General features: G+C 45.3%; 5 protein-coding genes across 6 annotated transcripts; 2 read left to right on the forward strand and 3 right to left on the reverse strand.

The window, feature by feature from the left end:
* The first annotated feature begins 179 nt into the window (after positions 1-179).
* On the forward strand, positions 180-13,877 carry LOC121598548. Of its 2 annotated transcripts, none has more exons than XM_041925559.1 (3): positions 180-816; positions 12,016-12,203; positions 12,285-13,877. In XM_041925559.1, the coding sequence occupies exons 2-3, from the start codon at positions 12,156-12,158 to the stop codon at positions 13,713-13,715; spliced, it is 1,479 nt and encodes a 492-aa protein (XP_041781493.1). In that variant the 5' UTR covers positions 180-816; positions 12,016-12,155; the 3' UTR covers positions 13,716-13,877. The 2 variants fall into 2 exon arrangements, with proteins under 2 accessions (XP_041781493.1, XP_041781494.1); XM_041925560.1 differs by having other exon boundaries at positions 12,041-12,203.
* Positions 3,685-7,633, reverse strand: LOC121598549. Its single transcript, XM_041925561.1, has 3 exons — positions 7,446-7,633; positions 5,307-7,376; positions 3,685-5,222 (listed from the first exon to the last, which is right to left on the reverse strand). The coding sequence occupies exons 1-2, from the start codon at positions 7,491-7,493 to the stop codon at positions 5,970-5,972; spliced, it is 1,455 nt and encodes a 484-aa protein (XP_041781495.1). The 5' UTR covers positions 7,494-7,633; the 3' UTR covers positions 3,685-5,222; positions 5,307-5,969.
* LOC121598547 lies at positions 7,863-9,815 on the reverse strand. The gene is made up of 2 exons (XM_041925558.1): positions 9,539-9,815; positions 7,863-9,449 (listed from the first exon to the last, which is right to left on the reverse strand). Exons 1-2 carry the CDS (start codon positions 9,605-9,607, stop codon positions 8,025-8,027), a joined length of 1,494 nt encoding a protein of 497 aa, XP_041781492.1. The 5' UTR covers positions 9,608-9,815; the 3' UTR covers positions 7,863-8,024.
* A 1,669-nt stretch (positions 13,878-15,546) lies between the features above and the next one.
* Positions 15,547-18,360, forward strand: LOC121599603 (syntaxin-12). Its single transcript, XM_041927524.1, has 5 exons — positions 15,547-15,793; positions 16,495-16,797; positions 16,874-17,039; positions 17,158-17,422; positions 17,516-18,360. Exons 2-5 carry the CDS (start codon positions 16,535-16,537, stop codon positions 17,692-17,694), a joined length of 873 nt encoding a protein of 290 aa, XP_041783458.1. The 5' UTR covers positions 15,547-15,793; positions 16,495-16,534; the 3' UTR covers positions 17,695-18,360.
* LOC121599602 lies at positions 18,215-21,262 on the reverse strand. The gene is made up of 2 exons (XM_041927523.1): positions 21,076-21,262; positions 18,215-21,002 (listed from the first exon to the last, which is right to left on the reverse strand). The coding sequence occupies exons 1-2, from the start codon at positions 21,151-21,153 to the stop codon at positions 19,515-19,517; spliced, it is 1,566 nt and encodes a 521-aa protein (XP_041783457.1). The 5' UTR covers positions 21,154-21,262; the 3' UTR covers positions 18,215-19,514.
* Positions 21,263-22,208: the final 946 nt, after the last annotated feature.

Genomic DNA, 22,208 nt, shown 5'->3' on the forward strand with positions numbered 1-22,208 from the left:
GAACGACGGGGAAGTGTTTCTTTCTGAATGTGTACCGCTCAGAGGCTATTCTGGGGAATCGGCGGTTACTTGGATCGTTCTAGGTGGTCACCGATTCTTCGAAGCCATATTTTCGGTCGGTCGGCTCAGTGGAGCTTCTGTATTCATTCACGAAAATCCCGGTGTAGTTGTTGTGTTCGATTTCAGGTGCATCCAAACAACGGACCGGAGCAGGGATTACCAACGAACTTACCCATTACTTGAGGGCGCGTAAATTGACCAGAAAAAATGTGTCCCAACTCTGGGCGGGCACGCTCCGGGTCACGGATTACGATTGATGAGGTGTGGATGGTTGGTCGATCGCTCAAGGCGAGAGGTTAAACAGATCTTTACGCATTTGCTTGAAGGTCAAGTAGGCTAGGGATAAGTCATGCTTACCAAGTAGCCTGGGTAATTCCGACATTGAAGTCTCTTCATTTACTCAACAAACAACCAGAAAAAAACGCGACCAAATCGAAGCCTTATCGTCGTTAATCGTGTTTCGTGCTGCTCAATCGCAACGATTAGGGAAAATTCCTTTCCTCAAGAGAAATTCCTTCCACCGGCATGGAATGTACAAGCGATTGTGTGTGATGGCACAAACAAATTCCGCCTTCGGAGTGACACAGCGCGTACAAGAGCGCGATGAGCGTAGCAAAAATATACAAAAAAAAAGTTCGATCCAATTTTACCTTCAAATAAATCGCCACACACGAAATCGAAGCACCACGAAACCACCCAAAGTACATACAAGCACACACACACACACGCGCGGAGTTGGCCACTGCACCTTGGCAGGTTTGTACTATTTTCCTTTTGCTTTGGGTGTCCATTTTCGCGAAGGGAGGAAGCAGCGAGAGGGGTTTATCATACCCCCGCGTGTGTGCCGATCCGGGAAATGCGCAGCTCCTCCACGCGAAAACGCAAACCGTTAATTTCGGAACGCAGCACACACACACACACACCCGGTACGGGGGAGGGGGGGGCATTCCATCAGGCACAGGGAGCATACGATTGAACGGTTAAAGCTTCATTTTGTTTTTAATCAAAAATATTACACACTTTATGTTGCATTACCTATTTTAAATGACTTTTTTTTTATTATGTATTTCACAACACAGACACTTCCCCAAAAAACCAAAAAATACAACTAGAATGTTCAAACGACAACAAAACCGGCCACCATCCTCTACCAGCACGCACTTCCTTTTCCACAAAAGACACGCAAACGAGACGCACGTTTCAGCGTTCACCACCGACGGCGGAACGTATGCTTTCTGCACCGCTGGCTGGGAAATACTGAGCGGTGAGAGCCCGATCGTGGTTCGGTTGGAGTTCGCGCGATGATGCTCGCGGTGTTCCCGGGGTCAGTGAGGTTTTGTGGTTTCGGTGGGGCAGAATGCTCTTCTCTTGGATCGCACATAGAGAGAGAGAGAGAGAGAGAGAGAAAACAGGAGAGTGAGAGAGAAATTGCATCTGTATTTTTGGGAGAGAAAGAAAGAGGGAGAGAGAGAGGCGATTTTTAGTAGTTTCATGCTAATTCTTCAATTGAATTTAAATTTTATTTAATAGCATAAAATGGATTTTCAAAAATGTCAAGGGATTCCACGTGACGGAGGGACCACAGAAAAGGCATACGTTTTCTATTATAAACTTTTTTTTAAAGCAAAATATATGTCAAACAAAATCAAATAGGTAAATTGATAATTGATTAATTTGTTATCACTCTATTGTTTCTTGTTTAAAATTTATTTAAAAACCAGCTCAGAAAAACTCAGTATGTGGTTAGCCTTCATTTTTGTCCAATTAGAAAAGCTAGATACGTTGCCGAAATAATAAGTTTCCTGTTTAGTTTTTTTTCCTCAAAAAAGAGATGAGAAAATTGGCCAATTGTTACACAACCGAATTAACCAACTGCGTAGAAATTGGTGTTTATCCTCAGAACTACTTACTATGTTGCGGAATGCCGGCTTGAACCAAGGACAAACTTGTAATGTAACAGCGTTTCGTACTATCCTAAACACTTTTCGATAGAAAAATATCCATTTCAGGGCTCCTTTTGTACTATTTTATGCTATTTCTGATTTCCTCTATTTCTGCTTCTGACATTTCTGGATTTTAGGCGGTTTCAGTTTATTGGCAAAAATGCAATTTATACTGAACTTGAAGCAAATCGTACTGGTTGGATCTGTAAAATTTAGAAAACCCGGGCGTATCTCCGAATCCACGTAACTCGGGAATAGACTGGATATTGGAAAAATTAGTGAGAGTTTCGTATTGCACTACATGTAATGTAATTGGATATAAAGTGTGCAATAGTATAATTTGGAGTTTTTGTACTCGTGCAATGGGATTTTAACTAGAGTTAAAAATCAGTAGTTTTTTTTGACATTTTTTATCATTTCTATCCCAAAAATATAACATACAAACTATTTTTTTAAACAATAATGATGTGTACTAAACACACAGATAGCACGAATATTTTAGTTTTATCCATCTCAAACATGTGAAATACGTTGGCTGTTCCCTTAAGTGAGCAACAATCGGCAAATTATCCTGTAAATTAAATTTTAAAGAGTATCGGGATAACAGATATTCTTCATTCATCTTTAAGTATCTGCTTCATTGCTTTACCCAAAGCATTTCCTCTTTATACTAAGCATACTCAATCGTAAAGTTTACCTATTTGATTATATTTCATGTGCTTGCACATAATGGGATTAAAAAGCTACTCATTGAATTTTGAGTTTTCTTTATTTTTATAATTTTAAATCAATTTTCCGCTTCCCATCGCTTTGCCCCATAGTGAGGCAAGAGCATAACACGAACCATCTGGTTCGCTCGCGCGAGCATGGTACCGTTGCCATGCCGACCATGATCATCTATTGCGCTAGACTGCATGCTCTCGCCGATCGCCAGTGAGTTAGTAGGAGCGGTTTGGAAGCAAATTTTCCTGCCACAAACAGGAGAAAAATGCATACAGACTGTATCGGTATAAAGCGGAAAAAATATGTTTTTTTTCTTCTAAAAACAACATACCGATCGAGTGCGTATAAAGTTCTGTTAAACTATTATCATTGAATGTAGTAAAATGTTTAAAACTGTGTGGAAAAAAGCAAAAGTATAGCACTTGGAGTTTGCTTTTACCGAACGAATGACATCAACGGACGGTTGTCATGCGTGAGGATTTTTTTCTTCAGCATCTTTGCTACGTGCCACGAATGCCACCGGGAATGGGTTGCGCCGTAAATATCCTGCAAGGAGATACGATTTTCTAAACAAACCTGCATCGTTCTGTTATTGCACCTAGCAAAGACTCCACAGTACAACACGAGATCAAGCCCGTCCGACGCAGACTGCGAACAGAAGAACGAACGCAGTAACGGCGCATACCGGACAATACAGTATCGAAATACTCGCAGCTTAGATATACGCATAGGTGTGGATTGAACGATTCAGATCGGAAAGTCGGAACAAACACTGAGTACAACATATCAATCAACTAGCCACTACACCTTACCACGATATTACGATATTTGAACCTGGGATGTTCAATGGAGCTTAGATGAACAATGTTACAAAAGAGAGTTGACCCCACAGATGTGATACACGCTGTTTCCGTAAATACGAATTAATCATCGAAAACAGTATAAACTATTTTTTCTGTATTATCTTTTTTTTATTCTTTCATTCTTAGTTCTATAATTCTTCATTTCGCATTAGCATGTGGTAGTTCAGCACAAGTAATTTGAACAAAAAGAGACATGCTTTGAGCTTTACTCTATCATGGGCGATGGAACATAATTGACTTCTTGTACTTCATATCCATCGAGATCCTCGATCAATTTTCCATATGACGGAGTTTTGAAAATTACTTCAACTGATTTCACGTTTGGCACTCTTTTAGCAAAATCGCCCTTAATTGTAGAGCAATCGAATTCTTCACAACAATACAAAACTAATCGCTTCAGCTGCGGCAAGAATGGCACAGCCAGTATATCTTTGACGTATTCAATGTTCTCTAGGACAAGCGTTTCCAGCGTTGAAATCTGGAAGAATTTAGTCAAGCGATGATCATCAATAAGATGTAAATCAACCCATAAGAACCGCAGATGCTTCAAACTTTTATCAATATCGTCAAACACTGGTGGTGACCTAATCAACCACCATCTGAAGCTAGTCTTTCCCATCGGATGAAGTGTAGGCATCTTCTCGTAGTCGTACTTCATCTAGCCTAGTAACAGCTTTTCAAGCATGGGCAAACTGACGGAAGCAAACGACATTGCGTGCCTCCCAGCGATGTCCCAAATACCAAACTCACGCAGATTGGGCAGTTTCTCTAGATGGCGCAACGCGTTCTGGTCGTCCATTTTCAAGATGTGAAGCATCAGGCTTTCCAGGTGGACAAACGACTCGCAGATAATGCGCAGCAGCCTCTCCGATACAATAAATCCATCAAAGTATAACCTTTTAATTTGAGGCATCGGCTTACAAAACTGTTCCATGCCCGTAGACAGGTCTACAACCTCTTGTTCACGGAACGAGATACCACCAAGAATGCAGAGCTCTTGTAGCTGCTTCATACTCCAGCAAGGTTCTTCTCCTTGATGCAGTAGACATTGCTTGTATTCGTTATACAACGGAAACTCCAACTCCAGCGACCGCAGATTAGGACAATCAATTACACCGGGCCAAACGCCATGGACCTTCAACTTATCCAGTGTGACGTGCTTCAGTTTCAACTGGCTGAACAGTGGCCAGTCTTTGATGCATCTCATCAAGCTAAGGTCCAGCTCTTGCAGATGGTCCATCTTTGCCACCGCATCCGATAGCTCTACGGTAAATTTCTCCGGATACACACGCATTCCGAGCTTCAGTACGACCAACTGCTGCAACCAGCGCGGCTTGAACAACTCACTAAGTACTGCGGCAACTCTATCGTCTACGGGCGTTAAGGCATTATCACCGAAAAACAAATGAAGATGCACCTTGCGATACGGCCGTTGAGTGTGCTTCAACATACTGGCCGCGTCTTTACATACACGACTTTTAAAGAAGTGCAGACCAAAACGCAAGGTCTCGTATTTGCACAGCGCGAATCGTTTGGTGCAATAGTTTGAGTAGATTTGCTCCCAACGACGACATGCGAGGGATGCCGATTTTCGTGATTCATTGTCAAGCTGGTCGAAGATGATGCACATAATCTACACAACGCGAAATGAAGAGACGAATTAATCGTAGTTTCTATGATGATTTAGTGTGATGAATCGACTTCAAAACATGCTTACCTCTGGTGGTAACCATTCGAAAACGCATTCAGAAGCAGATGAATCCATATCGCAGCTTTTCAAGGTTCACACAGTGATTTTGGTTAGTTGTGTAGTCTGTGGAGAAATCTTTGCCCGAGTGAATTGACCGCAATTCGTGGAATACTGTTGCCGGTGCTCCTGGCGTCGGTTTGGTTTGACAAATACACCTGTCAAAAAGGTTTGTTTGGTTTACGTCGTAGTTTTTATTACTTGAAATAACTGAACAGATTGTCTGTGCTTCTATTTGAAACGGTTCATCAGATTCTGCTGGCCCTGCAATGCGCAAAGTACCGTTCGATCAAGCGCTAAAGGAACTTTTTGACCGTCCACCCTTTGAATGTATCTAGCTAGTTGATGAAGACGCAAACGCCAACAAAGGCATGCCCAATGACTACGGCAGCGCGAACGCGTTTTCGGGTGCGTATGGAAACGATGAAGAGATTGTAGCGTCGCTTTGTTCATTCCAATTATATATTTCGTGGTCGTTTCCAGTTCTACTTTATTTAACTAAAAGCGTTAATAAAAATATTAACATACATTTCCAAATAGGATTCTGCGACTTTTTCATTACACGTTCTTATGACCTATTTCACAACATCTTCACCAAAACAGCTCTAGCTAGTAACATTTGTGCTCTGGAAACTAATGTTCAATTGTGTCCGTAATTCCGCGTTCGTCCGAAGTGTTCATACCCACTCCGATCCACTGAATGTCGCGTACTAGATTAGCCAGCAGTGCATCATTGTTGTGGAAGCGCTCGTACACCTTCTTACTGCAGCGATAAATAATAAGCCGCTTTAGCTGTGGCAAGGCAGGCAATGCTTTAAGGCTGCACAAATAAACCACGTTCTCCAGTACGAGCATTTCCAGCGAGTTCATCTTCGGCAACTCGGCCAAAAGTTCGCGATAGTGACGAAAGATGTAGAAGTCGATCCACAGCAAGCGTAGCTGGACAAACTGCCCACAGAGCACTTCACATATTGGCGCTACCCGTTGCGATCCCAGCTTGATCTTTAGCCAGCTTATCGGTTGCACCGAGGCAAGCGATTGCCAGTCGAGAGGCAGTCTGCCTAGCAGAAGCTCCTCCAGCTTGGGCAGCCTAACGGAGGCGAACGTTAGCGGCTCTCGTCTGCCAATGATTTCGCAAATGCCAAACTTTCGCAGACGGGGCAGCTTCGACAAGTGGCACAGTACGTTCGGGGTATCCACCAGCACGGTGCTAAGGATCAATTCCTCCAGCTGAACGCACGCCCCGCAGATGAAGCGCAGCATCGTTTCCGTCAGAGTGTAGCCGTTGAAGTGTAGCTTCCTGAGGTACGGCATCTGCTGATAAAACCACTCCATCGACACGTTTGGACGGAAAAACGAATGCAGATCGTCGGCAAGGCACAGCTCTTCAACCGGTTCAAGCCTCCACCAAGAGCTTCCCATCCTCTGTGCCACACCCAGCACGCCGATGGTGGAATCCACATCCGTGCAGTGCGCTATATCCAACTTCCGCATGTTGGGACAGTCCACCACGTAGGGTATGACGTGATTTAGCACCAGCCTCTGAAGTGAGGCATTGGTCAGCTTCAGTGTGCTGCACTCGTTCGTGCCCGGATCGAGCTCGGTGAATCGTAGGTGCAGCTCCAGCAGACAGTCCATCTTAGGCACGGCATCGGAAATATATTCAGCGAACATCCACGACTCCCGACCCAGTTCAAGCTTCAGCACGGTCAGCGAGCGCAGCCAGCGCGGTTCGAGCAGCTTGCACAGTACGGCATACTTTTGTACAGAAGTCACCAAGGTCTGCCGCAAATCCAGATGTGCCTTGCGGTAGGGGCGTTGCGAGTGGGCCAAAATTTCGACGGCCGCATGCATTTTCTCGATAGCGTTGACGTAGTCATACAACGATACGTCGCACCCAGCGTTGCTTGTTGCATCGTCGATCCGCAGCGTAAATCGGCACGCGTACCGCTCGGTAAAGAGTCGCTCGAAACGGCGACACGTGACGGAGGTTGATTTTAGCGATACGAAATCAAGACGGTCGAATATCATTTTTAATATCTGCGAATCGAAATGGATGTGTCAATGGAACGTTTCTTTTTAGATTTACAGGCTTGAGGCATTGCTTACCTCTGTTGGAAGCCCATCAAAAGGACAATAGGAAGAGGATGAATCCATTTAACGCGGTTTTTTTTCGTTTCTCACTTGGATAACCTTTACAATGCCGGAAAAGCGGTATTCAGAGCGTTGGATTTAGTTTTCCTTAACAACGCTATTGACCGCCAATTCTTCGAATACTGCTGAATGTCGTTTTATTTGAAAAAAATCTAGCTGTCAAGGCGTTGCGTTTACTTCCTGTTTCTGATTACTTGAAAGGCTTGGGAAGGTATGTCTGTTGGTTGCTTTCCGAAGTATCGACATTTCACAAAACAAAAACCAGTTGAATTTTTGCAATCGAAACTAGATCAATTCGAATATGAAACAAGAATTTTCTTATAGGAGTTTTTTTTTACGCAACTTTCGCACAGTTGCTGAAACTGAGAACTGACTTCGATAAGACAAATCGCCCGGTACCGCCAACGGCCACGAAGAACTCTTTAGCTGTAATTCGATATTTTTATTACTTCGTTTAAAGTTCTAATCAACCTTGGTGTGTCAGCCAACTTAAGCTAAAAACTCTCAGTTCTGAAGACAAAACGAACTTAATTCCTAACATGGGCGACAGCATGCGCATATTCTGCGGCAAGCATGACCGATGCTTCGAGTTGCACATCCAGGCGTAAATCTGAAAATAACTTTGATTGAGTTTACATTCGGGAGCCGTACGGCAATATTGTCTTTTAGCATGGAGGGATCAACATTTTTCCAACAATACAAAACTAGTCGCCTCAGCTGTGGCAAGAATGGCACGTCTTGAAGGTCGCCGACACAATTCACGTTATCTAGGACGAGCGTTTCCAGGTCCGGAATTTGGCGCAATTCAGCCAGGAGTGCCGCTGGTTCATAAATTAGATGTAAATCAACGGCCAGGAACTGCAGGCGGTTAAAATTTTTAGCAAAATTAACAAAAACTGGCATTCTCGTCATCCTCCGCCACTTGATGCCTGGACGTCTCAGCACAAAAACGTTAGGCATCGTTCGGGCGTCGTACTGCAGCCTGCCTAGAAGTAGCTTCTTGAGCATGGGCAAGCTAACAGAGGCGAACGACACCAATTCTCTCATATAGATGTTAAAAATCCCTAACGTACGCAGATTGGGCAATTTTCGTAGATGGTGAAACGCATTCGCACCATGCGTTTTCACGGTGCACAGCATCAGGGTCTCCAAACGCACAAACGACTCGCAGATAATGCACAGCTCCCTCTCCGATATCGCAAAACCATAACAGTTCAACCTTTCAATTTGAGGCATCAGCTTACATAACTGTTCCATGCCCGTGAACAGGTCCTTGAATTCCAAATGAATGTTCAAAGAACGATCAATAATAGTGAGTTCCTTCAGCTGCTTCATATTCCAGAACGGTGCCTGTCCTCGGTGAAGTACATACGGTTTGCATTTGTTGTACAGCGGGAACCCAATAGTAAGGGACCGCAGATTGGGGCAGTCAATTACACCAGGCCAAACGTCTAGGACCTCCAGCATATTGAGCGAAGCGTTCACCAGCTTCAGCTTGCTGAACAGTGGCCCATCGCTGTCCTCTCGCATAAAATGAAGGCGCAGCTCCTGCAGATGGTCCATCTTTGCCACCGCATCCGATAGTTCTACGGTAAATCTTTCCGGGGACAAAGCCATTCCCAGCTTTAGTACGACCAACTGCTGCAGCCAGCGTGGCTGGAGCAGCTCGCCCAGTGCATTGGACACTTTACGGTCAACGATAATGGATTTTTCTTCCTTGAAAAACAAATTCAGATGCACCTTGCGGTAAGTGCGTTGCGTGTGCTTCAGCATACAGGCCGGGTCACCGGTGGTAGGATCTCTGTACCAGATAAAATCGGATTGATCATGGCAGCGGTAATTGCACAGCACAAATCGTTTGGTGCAATAGTTGGAGTAGATTTGCTCCCAACGACGACATGCGAGGGATGCCGATTTTCGTGATTCATGGTCCAGATAGTCGAAGATATTGAACATAATCTACGAATAGAAGTGAAGTGGAGAAATCACCATTACACGAGAAGAATGGGTTTGATGAATTGGCTTAAACACTGGCACCAGCTGCCTACCTCTGGTGGTAGCCTTTCGATAAGGCATTTGGAAGTAGGCGAATCAGTTTTACGTGTTTCAAGGTTCATCCTAAGGAACGACTTAGTTGAATAGAATGTTGAGTAGAGCTGATAATTATTTCACTATGCCGTATCGGCTGGATTTCCTGAAATACTTTACGCGGTGCTCCGTGTGATTGTTTGATTTGAAATAAACAGCTGTCAAAATGTTGCGCTGTTTACAGGGTATCTTTCACTTGCAACAACAGAGCCAGAGTGTCTTTTCTTCGCTTTGAGCGGTTTCGGGTTTGCTTTGTTTACTGCCCAAGCAACAAATTTTGGCTGCAGCTGATTATTGATCAGATCCGTGTCAGGGTCGTGTCAACAGTGATCGGATGCGATTTTATTCGTTAAGGTTTATATGGGATTTGACAAATAACGTCGGACGTGCGATTTCGTCGTACGACGGATTTTTTTTTTGATTCCGTCGAATCGTCGCATCCGATTTTGTCTATTCAATGTAATTAAGCAGGTTAAGAAAGATATCAACAACATCGGCCATTACTCAAATCTCACTTCCCAAGCGCCACAGATTAAGCTTAAACGACTGGAAAATCTAATATCCATAGAAAAAACGAAAGCTCTATAGCTTCATTAGTTTGCGCAATAGAAGGCGTATTACAACTCATCATTATATTGCAGTTCTTTCCCAAATAGCCAGCTCGTACTTTATAGCTGATTTAGGGCTGTTTAACGAAAAATCGTTCCGATGTCGTACTTTGTGGCTGATTAAGAGATAGACGGTACTTTGCGGAACTATGGAGCTTTTTAACAGGCACATGGTACTCTTTGGCACTTTGCGGCTGATTAGCACTATGTGTAGGGTTCATGGTGGAACTTGAGGGCTTGTTAAGAAAGCGTACCAAACTTGGTGGAACTTTATAGCTTTTTAATGCATGACATCGGTACAAGGTCCCAAGTGCCACAAATCCACTAAACGACCACTAAACGGCTTCTAAACGACTCAAGTTCTCTACCTAAACGGAATATAGAAAGACTTCGTTTAGCAGACGCCAAACGACTCATGCATTCTAAAAATAGCAAAAAAGCTGGTGGTGCTATCTGTTGGTGGGATACCCCAACCAGTTGAGCTTCATCGCTTGGAGGAGAGCTTTCTCATTTCCTCTGTACTGTTGTATGGTTTCGCATTGAAGTTATGCATCGCTAGAACTAGAACGGCGATACGATTGTTTAAATACTAAACTCCAACGGAAACCACCAGCACTGAAGCAAGTGAGATTTGAGCAATGGTCATTGGTGTTGATACCCACGTATCTAACCACACGACCATTTATGTAGATTTTTGCTCAGAAAGTTAGAAGGCTATATAGGTCATAATAAAATGCAACTTGTCGAAACACATTGCAAGAAAAGGATAGCAATATAATGATGAGTTGTAATACGCCATCTATTGATCAAACCAATGAAGCTGTGGAGCTTTCATTTTTTTCCTATGGATATTCAATTTTCCAGTCGTTTAAGCTTAATCTGTGGCGCTTGGGGTGGCTCTTGTCAAAGTGTCAAAGACGGACGCCGGCAATAATCTCATTGCTGCTGCACAAGTTCGATTCGTTAATTGAAGAATGAATATTGAGTGAAGTGATTGTGAATTATCAGTAAATTGTGTAAAATTTTGTATAATTCATCAATATCAAGGATTTAAAAATATACATATGTGTTTAAACGAAATAAATCTTGTTGTTTATTTCATCGATGACGCTTGCTTGAAAATAAAACACAAAGAAAAATAATCCCTGGCATCGTGGCATAAGGAAGCTGCTTAGGCGCTGTTTGAAAGACCCACATAGAACTTTGATGCTGTTTATCTACTGCAAAAGGCGAATTAGAGCAGCGATCTTTAGCGTGCCAAAATGAGCTGCTTAAGCAAATCTGGCTATTTGGGTTTCTTGGAATGTGTTTCGACAAGATTCATCTAATCATGACCTATACAGGCGGTCCCCGAGATACACGGTTAATGGGGACCGAAAACGGCCGCAAAATACCGCGTAACTCGAATTTCCGCGTAAGTCGAATCTCGTGATTTCCAGCTAAAATATCACTAATTTTCGTGTAATTTTGCAAGTAGGTGGCGGTTTTAGTCACTTTATGAATTATTTGATATGGTTCTGACTGAATACAACAGTTTTAAACCATTTGAAATTCGTTTTAACATTCGATCAAAACGGAAATAATTTGGCAATCTACAATTGATGTGTCAAATCAGTATAATTTGCTCAAAGAATTGTCAAATTTAGAAAACCGCGTATCTCCGAATCGGAATCTCCGGTTGCCTGGAATATGATGTTTTTTTGGTTGCCAGTGACAGGGTTAAAACACTTTGAACTTGCGGTCTGATTTTGTGCTTGGGAAGCGAAGGGAAAAGCCACACCTCCCAATTCTTTAAAGTAATGAAATATACGTGCTAAACATTTTGACAGCTTCGTGTTTTTTCTCGAACTGAAGACATTCCGCAGTATTTCAAGGTGTAGCGGCCGATGGTGTTGTGAGCAAGCTTCTTAAGCAATTTTTCTTACGATTCCGAAACCCAACTCGCCGTAACATCGTTTAAATAAGTGAAATGGATACATCTTTATCGTATTGCCCGTTGGATGGGCTTCCAATTGAGGTAAGTAATGTGCTGCTGGTAAATCGCTCACACATCGGCGATTTCAGCATGAGAGCTCACCGACACCGTTCCATTCCGCAGATTGTAGAGATGATATTCGACCGTCTGGATCTAGAATCGCTTAAATCGCTGTCTCTCACATGCCATCGATGGGAGCGTCTCTTTTTCCAGTACTGCTCGCGCCGGTTTGTGCTGCGCATCGATGAAAAGATAACCCTAGACGTGGACGTGGCTTTTATGAATTACGAAGATCGGCGAATGGAGAAATTTTTGCTTTGCGAAGAGAAAATGAAAGAAGCGGTCATAATGCTGGAGCAAACGCAACGTGTCTACCGTACGGTTCATATCGACTTCCACCTGGAGCTAGCCACGGTCATCTACAAGTTAAAAATTCTGAACAGATTGTTCAAACCGCACCTGCTACAGCAGCTGACCGTGCTGAAGCTTGACATGGGCAATGATCCGGTGATGCATGCTAGCGATATATCGCGTGCGGTGCAAAAGATGGAACATCTCCAAGAGCTGTACCTAGCGTTCAACGTACAAACACCATGCACTACGGAATGCTACACGATGCACCTGGTAAACCCTACGCTGCAAAAGCTGGTGATCAAAGGCATTACGCCGTACGTGGTTGATTGCGCCAACTTGTGGAAGCTGGATGTTGCGGAATCGCTGCACGTGGAGAGCATCATCGGTGGAAAGTTGCAGCGAGGTGTGGATTTTACTGGGCATGAATGCTACTGGAAGATCGATCAGCTGACCGAACTGTCAATAGTGAACGATTTGAAGTTCAATTTGACAACACGCTCCTCCATCTTGCGATTCTACCGGCAGCTGTCCAATGTGACAAGGCTATATCTTTACGGGCACACCTTAACGCAGGAGACGCTGCAAGTTATCTGCGAGTCGTGCGTTCAGCTCGAAGAGTTCACCATAGGCAACTTGCAGATGGATGATCCAAACGCATTGCGTTACCTGTCCAACCTGCCCAACCTGAGACAGTTTGGCATATGGAAGATCCTCATCGGTAACCCACTATCGTTCGCGTCCGTTAAGCTGCCCAAGCTGGAGAAGCTTCTGCTCGGTTGTATGTTCATCGATTGGCCATCGCTCGCCTCCGTACGATCGATCAGCAGGCTGAAGATCAAACCGGGACCGATTATAGATGCGCCCATCTGTCGCGCACTCAGTGGCACTTTAGCCCACCTGCGCTTCCTGTGGATCGATGTGCATACCACCCGCATAGCGCGAGAACTTCTGGCCCAGCTGCCGAAGATGCATTGGCTGGAGACGCTCGTGCTGGAGAACATTGTTCACCTACGCACCCTCAAAACGTTACCAGCTCTGCCCCAGCTAAAGCGGCTTATTATTTATCGCTGCCATAAGAAGGTGTACGAGCGGTACTACAACAACGAGACGCTTGCGAAACTAGTGCGCGACATTCGGTGGATTAGAGCGGGTCAGAAAATTGTGGAAGAGCGTGGAATTAAAGACAGCTTTGAATGTTAGATGGCGGGATCGCGTCGTCTGGGTTACGGTGGTTACGTGAAATACTGAGGTCACGCTAGACACTTATTTCTTAATGAAAAATCATGTGAATTTGAAATAGAAAGATTTGTTGAACTACGAAAAATATAGCAATTTTGAATGTAATGTTAACACTTTGACCTATCATCGTGTCTTGGCGTCCGGTGCCGCTCCGTTTGTGATTTTGAAGTCTTTAAATTAAATCTACCGCGTCTTTGACGTAATTTGCGATTCATTTTCAGTTGAGCCTCTGGTTTCCAGACTGCTTTTCCAGATCTTTGGGTAGAAACTCGGGAGCGGCGTATATTTGATCTGGGAGTTGATCCTAAAAGTTCGAAGCTCCATATGTCTGCGAAGAAATGATTTAGCGTTGTAATAGTTACATCAAATTATTATTTATAATTTTTATTATCATTCTTCCGTTCTAGATGAACAAAATACTAGCACCACCCAGCTTTGCTTCCAAATATGCCTGACTTTCCACTACGAAAAAAGCGTTTTTTTTTCAGAGCTATCTTCGACGTAAATCATGTGGCTGTGGCACATCTTCTGTGCTTAATGTTTACACAGGTTCAACATCAGACCATGATCGTACTCTTTAATTTGATTTTACACCTCAATACATCCACTGCTTTTCTAATGCACTTTTGTGCAGCGTTTATTTTATTGAACACTACTTATCATTACCGAAAAGTAGTGTTCAACAAAATTCAAATAATTTTAAAACTTTTTGACTTTTTGTCCGAGGTCCTCCATTGATTAGATAGAACTCTTCATCGGGGGAAAAAACCCTGTTATTACGTATATTATAAAGCTTTTTAGCATACGGCAAGTGAAATATTCACTAAGCTATGCCGCGTGAGTTGTAAACCGTCTCCCCACATGCATTTACACCATTGTTTTGTTTACATGGGATTTGCGCCCTTTCACGCAATACGACGAATTTTGACATTTACGACGTCTTGCATTGTTTGACAGTTGAATGTCGGCCCTTCATGGTTGTTTGTTAAAAAAAAAGAAATAATCTGCATTATACATTTTTATATAAACAATTTAAAACATTTTTTTAAAGCCCATTTTAGCGCAGATGAAAAATAAAAAAACATCTGCTTCACCCAGCACAGATGACTCAGGGCCCGGCCAGGGATGCTCAACCGTTGCCCTGCTGTCAAAAGTAGTGGTGGGAGCTCGCAATCGGACCTACCCGATTTCGATTCCCTGTTCGGAATCAATTCCGGATCCGATTCCGCTTCCGGAAGCGAACTTTGGTGTCGGCTCAGGAAACGATTTCAGGATCGGAAGCGGCTACGAAATCAGAATCGGCTCCGGAATGGAAATCGACCTGGGAATCGCAATTTGCTCGGGTAAATGGAATCAGTATTGACTCCATCAGGAGCCAATGGAACTGGCTTCGGAATGAAAATCAGTTCTGGATTTAAAATTTGAAGTTTCAGAAGCTAAATAAGTCCGGCAATCCCCATGAGAATGGATCGTTTACAAGTAAATTTTAATACTTTGCGACTATCAGTGCGCAGCATCATTGGACCCAAACGTCTCTTCTTATGGAACTGCCGAAACCGATTCAGATTTCGAAGCCGATTCTGATTTCGGAGCCAATTCCGATTCCGGAGCTGATTCTAGAACCAATTACTGAGCCGATTCCGGCAACTGAATCCGCACCTACTTGCCGGAATCGATTTCAGAAAGCCAGCTGGAATCGATTCCGACAAAAACTTCATTTTCCCCATCACTAGTCAAAAGCCCTTTGTCTCTCTCTCTTTCTCTCTCAGCTGTTGTGTTTTCTGTGCCCGAGTGCTGTCAACGGGCTGACCTCGAGCAGGGGCTGCAGTTTCCTTTATTTTGCGTAGTTCGTCAGCCGACCAAACACAAGCAGGGCGACAGTTTTTTTTTTGGTGCTTTGTGCTTGCACTCCGTTTTCGCTGTTGGTGTGCCTGGCCACCGTTCCTCCGGAAAGGCAGAAAAGGGCGAGAGCGCGTCTCTGTTGGACACCGTTCGTCCAAGTAGAGGACGCACACGCACGCACACCCGACGGGAGTGAGGTAAGTTATGTTGTGTCTTTGTGGTGGTGATGGTGGTGGTGGTGGAAGGGTGCGCCGCGATCAAATCGAGCGAGACAACGGGCAGCGGATCGACAGGAGAATCGGGAGCAGCACCCGTAGGGCTTCCCATTCCAATCGTCAGCTTCGGCTCTGCGGGTTGATGGGGGCAAATATTCATCCTTTTTTTGTTTGTCGAATGTGTCGAAAGAAGGGGCCGTTTTTTTTCTATTTCCATACACGCCAACATTGTAACCTTTCGTAGAAATCAACCCGAATTTTGTGTGTGTGTGCCTGTGTGTGCGCTCGTTTGCTGCTTTTTGATAAGCATCATAATCCATCCGTGCACGGGAAGAGAGAGCATTAGTCACCAGCGGCCAGCGGCGCATCTGTGTGTTCGTTTCCGTCCGATGAGGATGGAATGTGTCGCTGTGGAACGCGCCTGTTATCTCTCACTTTAACCCAATCTGTTCTTCACTTTCGATTCTGCTCTCGCCTTCAACACACGCACGCACTCTGCCGGACGCGCAAACGGACGCGCGGGAGAAGGTGGAGCAGGAACAGGCAGCCTTACGCACGGTGCCGGAAGAATCGCCCCCCCCCCCCCCCCCCAGGTTTCAGTACGCTTTTTGAGAGCGTGGTGCTGGTGGTCTAGCTAGCAACTCACCGCAGAAAGTTCCCCTCTTTTCTTCATCGAAACACAGTGCACCGGGAGTGTCCCCGGAGACAGCCAGCCAGCCAGCCATGTCAAGGGAAGGTCTCGGACTGCCGCGAGGAATCGGTCAACGAGATTACGGTGCGATGAGCAGTACGGCGGCGGCGGCGGCGACGGCGACCGGCAGCGGCTCGGACGGGAACTTTGGCGGGTTCAGCCCGACCGAGTTCATCTCGCTGAGCGAATCGATCGCGGCGAACACGATCTTCGTGAAGCAGAGCTGGCAGTTTCTGGAGAAGGCTAACCGGACGATCGGCACGGCCAAGGACAATCAGTCGCTGAGGGATAAGATGTGAGACAGCCTGCCAGTCCCCGCCGTTCAGGCTAAAATGATGGAGAAATGTAACCGTTCGTTTCGTTCGTTCCAGCAATGATATACAAACCGGCACGAATCAGCGGATAGGCACCACCACCAAGGACCTGCAGCGGTTGACGGTGGTCGTGCGGGGCGGCGACAAGCAGCAGAAGCTCCAGGTCGAGAAGCTCACCTCCGACTTCAAGCAGGTGGTGGAGTTTTACTCCAAAAGCCAGCAGGTGAGTATTACACATTTGCCAATTACACGACGGTTGTAAAGCACAAATGTACGTTCAAATATCGGGACAAATATGAAAATGATTACTGACAAACTGCCATCTTTTTTTTGTCCCCCAGAGTATAGCGGCCAAGATGAAGCAGGTGTTCCTGGTGAACGCTTCCCAGGCGGACGATCTGGCGAACGACGCCGGCATACCGGGCACGGCCGAACAGCAGCAGGAGCTGCAGCGGCAGCGGCAGCTGCAACAGAGCCTCCAGTTCGAGCAGGACATGCTGCTCGAGCGGGAGCAGCGCTTCCGGGAGATTGAGGCGAACGTGCTGGACGTGAACCATATCATGAAGGAGCTAAGCAACATCACCTCCCAGCAGAGCGAAGTGATTGGTAGGGTGCACGGCGCGAGGGCGCAGTGTGTTATTGTTCCTATTTTTTTTTTACTAATATGCTCTTTCTTTTTACACTGTTTTGCTACTGTAGACACAATCGAAAACTCGATCGGCCGAACGGTGGACAACGTGGAGAGCGGTGCGGAGGAGCTGGTCAAGGCGGCCGAGTACCAGAACCGGTACCGGCGCAAGGTGCTGATCCTGCTGATCGTCGCTGTGATATTGGGCCTCGTGGTGACCGGCATTATTGTGTCGAAGCTGAAGAGCTAAGAATGCTGCAAAACGCTTTCCTTTTTAGTTTGTTTTGTTTGTTGGGGAGGGATATTGTGGGATTTCGTAACGGGGGCCTTCGTCCTCCGGGCTACCGGAGGATATTATGGTCGAGCGATGGCGTATCCCTTTTTCTTTCTTTGTTTTGACATATCTTTTAATGTGTATTTCTCGCGTGCGATGTTGTGTTTATTCAGCTTTGAAAGTTAACTTATAAAGAGAAGAAAAAAAAGTCGTCGAAACAGGTTAGAGGCAGAAGTATACCGTGTTAGCGAATTACGTAGTAAACACACATACATACACACATTATTAATGCTGTCTACTACCGGCTTAAAGGAGGAACTTTTAGGTAGGCCTGTTGGTTGGTTTCGATGCGTAAGACATGCATGTAATCATCTCCTTTTAGTAATGCAGTCTAGAATCCGGTACGCTGCTCGAATCTCGAAGCGGTCCGCGGCACTGCACACGAGTGTTTGCTATTTGGACGTGCTTTTATCGTGTATCGTGTATGATATCGATATTTATCCGTTTATCTAATTCAATCTAATCGAACCGTGTCGGTAAAGGGAGCAGTGTGAAGGGAGGAGTCCAATAACGTACACCTTTTCCGCGCTAATGTACGGGAGCGTAGTAGAGAAATAAACCTTCCTACCTTACCTTATCTTAGCTAAACGGTGTGGTTCGTTTTCGTGATAATGTTTACATTTTTAAACCGTTTATCGGTAACTTTTACTTTACAATTTGAAACACATTTCCAGCGTGCGAACAATTATTAGTCAACTAATCGTATAAAGTGATTCCCAGTGTCGATTGTATCGTTTAGTACTGGGAAGCTTACCTGCTAGCTCAACAAAACACGCAATTTAATGTATGCGGTTAACTTATGATATCGAAAAGCATTTTTCCAATTTTTTGAATGAGTTCAGTACCTGTCTTACGATTGAATTATTACAGGGGTTTCCAAATCGCTTTCGAATGTACACATCATTAATTCACCACCTCCAAGATGTTTTTTTCCACAGATATCAAATGGTGTATTTGCTTCATAATAAAATTTCAGTTCGTCCACATGATATTCAACACATCACAAAGAGCTGTCAAACTCTATCCAGCTTGAGGTGTTTTGAAAATCATGTGGAAGAACTGAAACATTATTGTGATGCAAATGCAATATTTGACAGTTTGCTGCAAAACATCTCGCAATCAATAAAGAATGTTGTAGACATTGGAAATTGACTGGGAAATCACTGTAAGAATTGATCAGGCCGTTATATCACAATAATTTAGAAAAAAAACACAGACTTTCCCCGAAATACGCTAATTACCGGGTTTTCCAAATCACTTTCGAATGTGCACATAATTATTCACCGCCATCAAGATGTTTTTCAACAGCTGTCAAATAGTGAAATTGCTTCATTATGAAATTTCAGCTTTTACACATGATTTTCAACACATCACAAAGCACTGTCAAACTCAGTCCAGCTTGAGGCGTGTTGAAAATCATGCTGGGGAAATTAAAAATTATTGTTAGGAAATTAAAAATCGATAAAAAATGAAACATCAGGGTTGGAATGTGGAATAACTTTGCGAAAAACAAATGTTTATCTTCAAAAGTGACTTGGAAAATCCTGTATCTTCTGACTTGCAACCTTCCTGTGGGTGGATGGAAGACGTCTAAGCTTCTTGAACAAATTTGAATAAGTATTTTTCTAGACATGGCATCACATGAACATGACAAATGTTCGTTGTGGAAAAAGGTACAATCTATATTGTAACGAACTTTCAATTGTCACGGACCACATATTCGACACCTGGTTACCTCACCGTAAGGGAAGTATGTACCGATGGTTGTATTGGCGCAACTCCCACTTGCTATGGTGATCGGTAGGCAAAAGATAACCGAAAGCGGTCCTCGATTTGAAAAATTGATACGGTTGCGTAAAGACGTTGCCATGTAACGGTTTGCTGGAACCGATTTCGACCCGCCGGGCGTTTGGTACCAGCTGGCCAAGCACTTCTGCTGTAATCGTGTAATCTTCCTCGGATTCATATGCGCTCGCTGTGAACATAACTAGCCGCTTCAGGCCGGCCAATGGTGGCATTGCTTTCAAAAACTGTAGCTGGTAGACGTTTTGCAGCACGAGCGTTTGCAAGGCAGGCAGCGTGGGCAGCACGGCGAGTATTTCCTCCCTGGTGGGCGTATCCATGGCGTAGCAAAAATCAATCCACAGACAGTGTAGCTGTTTTAGCGGTCCAGCGAGTGCATCGCACAACGGTCGAACCCCCTCCGCATACGGTTTGATCTTAAGCCACTGGAGCGATTGAACGTTTGGCAGCTGTTGCCAGTCGATTACCACCCTGTCTAGCAGCAGCCTTTCCAGGCTGGGCAGACACACGATGGTCGCCAACGGTATCGGTTTGAAGCTGTGCGAAATGGCCAACTGTCGCAGGCGGGTCAGGTTCGCCAGGACGCGCAGCGAGTTCGGATCGACCAGGTGCAGGCTGGCGATGGACAGATCCTCCAGCAGCACGCACGATTCGCCGATGGCCTGAAATATCCGTTCCGATATGTACCCGGTGTTACAGTGCAGTCGTTTCAGCTGTGTCAGCTGGCGAAAGAAGTGCACCTTGTAACCGGGCCGGTTTTCCATGTCGAGCGCCATGCAAAGCTCTTCCACAATCACGAGCTCCTCCAGCTGGTTCAGCTTCCAGTGCGGCTCCCGGCCACCGTGCTGTGCGTACTGCTTGCCGACGATCGTTTCCACATCCAGCGAGGCGGTAGCTTCCAGCAGCCGCAGATTGGGACAATCGATCACACCCGGCCAAACGTGGCCCAGCACCAGCTTGTGCAGCGAACGGTTAGCAAGCCGCAGCTCGCTAAACTGCAGCGGGCTGAAACAGTCCACCGTTGAGCGGATCGTTAGCTCCTGCAGGCGGTCCATGTGGGCCACCGCACCCGACAGCTGTGCGGCGAAGGTGAGCGAATCCGGGGCCAGATCGAGCTTCAGCACAACCAGCTGCTGCAGTAGCCGGGGCTCCAGCAGCTGGCCGAGTGCGGCCTGCATGTTCTTGTTGCCGCGAGGCTTTGCTACGTGCAGTTGCAGCGAGCGGTAGGTGCGTTTCGTGCGCAGCAGCATTTTAGCAGCTTTCTTCAGATGCTCCACGATGGGAACGTGAGGACGTTTGGCAATGTACAGTATACACCGGCGGGGGCAGTACTCGGCAAACAACTGCTCCGAGCGGTGGCACGTTAGTGAGACTGATTTTAATGACGGCAGATCAAGATAGTCGAAAATTTTAAATACAAGCTGAAATGCGAATGGAGATTAGTGGGAACCAGTCGCTGGGTTGATGTTGGCACTTTGCTTACACATTACTCACCTCTGGTGGAAGCCTGTGGATGGGGCATTCGGACGAAGAGGAAACCATTGTACCTGCCTGTTCCTTCGGCATTTGCATGGGCTGGGGCTCGTTTGCTAAGCTATGCTAAATATTCGGAGAGTTAAATTGAAATTGGCTTTCACAGTTCCTGTGATCAGCTGTTTGCCGTACCGGCCCCGGTTGTTCCAGCGATTGTGTTTGTTTACAAATCGGAGGCGAAGCGAAGCCTGTCAAGAGTTGTTTCGTTTATAGCCTTGGGTTGGCTTGCTTGTAGAAAAAGGACAGAATGTCTGCGCTGACCACTTGTTGATCGGCAAAAACTGTTGCGGAGCAAAACAATCAAAATGTGTTTGTTTGTGTAGCGGCACACTGCTGTCGTGAATTCTATCCTTTGAGAAAAGAGAAAGATGAGTTCTGCAAGATGGAAACAGACTAGCAGCCGGAAATTAGCTTCTGCCGGCATGCGATCACAACAGACCAACGGTGATAAGGAAAATCCGATGTTAGTTAACAATCTCGAAATCGGAACAGTACGCGTTGGCGCTGCTAGCAACGTTAATAACGGACATCACGGCATCGATAGAGCGGAGCACATCCGTGGCAGCAGCGATTGGTGAGAAAAAGGTACAGACACCTGATACAGCCACAGAGCACCTACTCTGTCGCTGTGAAGAATTTTGCTAAGATTTGGAGGACGATATAATAGTCGAACTGGAGAACAGTCTGGAATTCATCAACGTTTGATTTAAGCGCAGAGTTCGAATCCTTCCGCTCTTGGTTTGAAGGTGAAGCAGAAGGATGTGGCCAAGCTGCAAGAGCTGGTGGGTGAAATCTTCCACCCAAACCTTTGTGTCGGAGGTCGACTCCAACCGATTCCGGACGACTCCGGATGACTCCGAATACCAACAACTCCGGATGACTCCGGACGACTCCGAATATCAACAACTCCGGATGACTCCGGACGACTCCACACAACTCTCGACAACTCTGAACGATTTCGAATGATTCCGAACTCTGGATAATGCTGAGCGGACCTACCTTCTGGAGTCGGTTCCGAAATTATCAGAGTCAGATTGGAGTTGACTCCGGGTTTTTAGCCAACTTTACCCATCACTATTATGCATTTTCAAAGC

The sequence above is a fragment of the Anopheles merus genome, chromosome 3L (assembly GCF_017562075.2).
Source record: "Anopheles merus strain MAF chromosome 3L, AmerM5.1, whole genome shotgun sequence".
In the NCBI taxonomy this organism is placed as follows: Eukaryota; Metazoa; Arthropoda; class Insecta; order Diptera; family Culicidae; genus Anopheles; species Anopheles merus.

Bases quoted from the DNA above. Each gene is read 5' to 3' on its own strand.
- LOC121598549 (XM_041925561.1), bottom strand. From the start codon at position 7,493: ATGGATTCATCCTCTTCCTATTGTCCTTTTGATGGGCTTCCAACAGAG. The intron at 7,377-7,445 runs GTAAGCAATGCC...TTCGATTCGCAG, and splicing joins TTGATGGGCTTCCAACAGAG to ATATTAAAAATGATATTCGA.
- LOC121598547 (XM_041925558.1), bottom strand. From the start codon at position 9,607: ATGAACCTTGAAACACGTAAAACTGATTCGCCTACTTCCAAATGCCTT. The intron at 9,450-9,538 runs GTAGGCAGCTGG...TTCTATTCGTAG, and splicing joins TCGAAAGGCTACCACCAGAG to ATTATGTTCAATATCTTCGA.
- LOC121598548 (XM_041925559.1), top strand. From the start codon at position 12,156: ATGGATACATCTTTATCGTATTGCCCGTTGGATGGGCTTCCAATTGAG. The intron at 12,204-12,284 runs GTAAGTAATGTG...TCCATTCCGCAG, and splicing joins TGGATGGGCTTCCAATTGAG to ATTGTAGAGATGATATTCGA.
- LOC121599603 (XM_041927524.1), top strand. From the start codon at position 16,535: ATGTCAAGGGAAGGTCTCGGACTGCCGCGAGGAATCGGTCAACGAGAT. The intron at 16,798-16,873 runs GTGAGACAGCCT...CGTTCGTTCCAG, and splicing joins CAGTCGCTGAGGGATAAGAT to CAATGATATACAAACCGGCA. The intron at 17,040-17,157 runs GTGAGTATTACA...TTTGTCCCCCAG, and splicing joins TTTACTCCAAAAGCCAGCAG to AGTATAGCGGCCAAGATGAA.
- LOC121599602 (XM_041927523.1), bottom strand. From the start codon at position 21,153: ATGCAAATGCCGAAGGAACAGGCAGGTACAATGGTTTCCTCTTCGTCC. The intron at 21,003-21,075 runs GTGAGTAATGTG...TTCGCATTTCAG, and splicing joins TCCACAGGCTTCCACCAGAG to CTTGTATTTAAAATTTTCGA.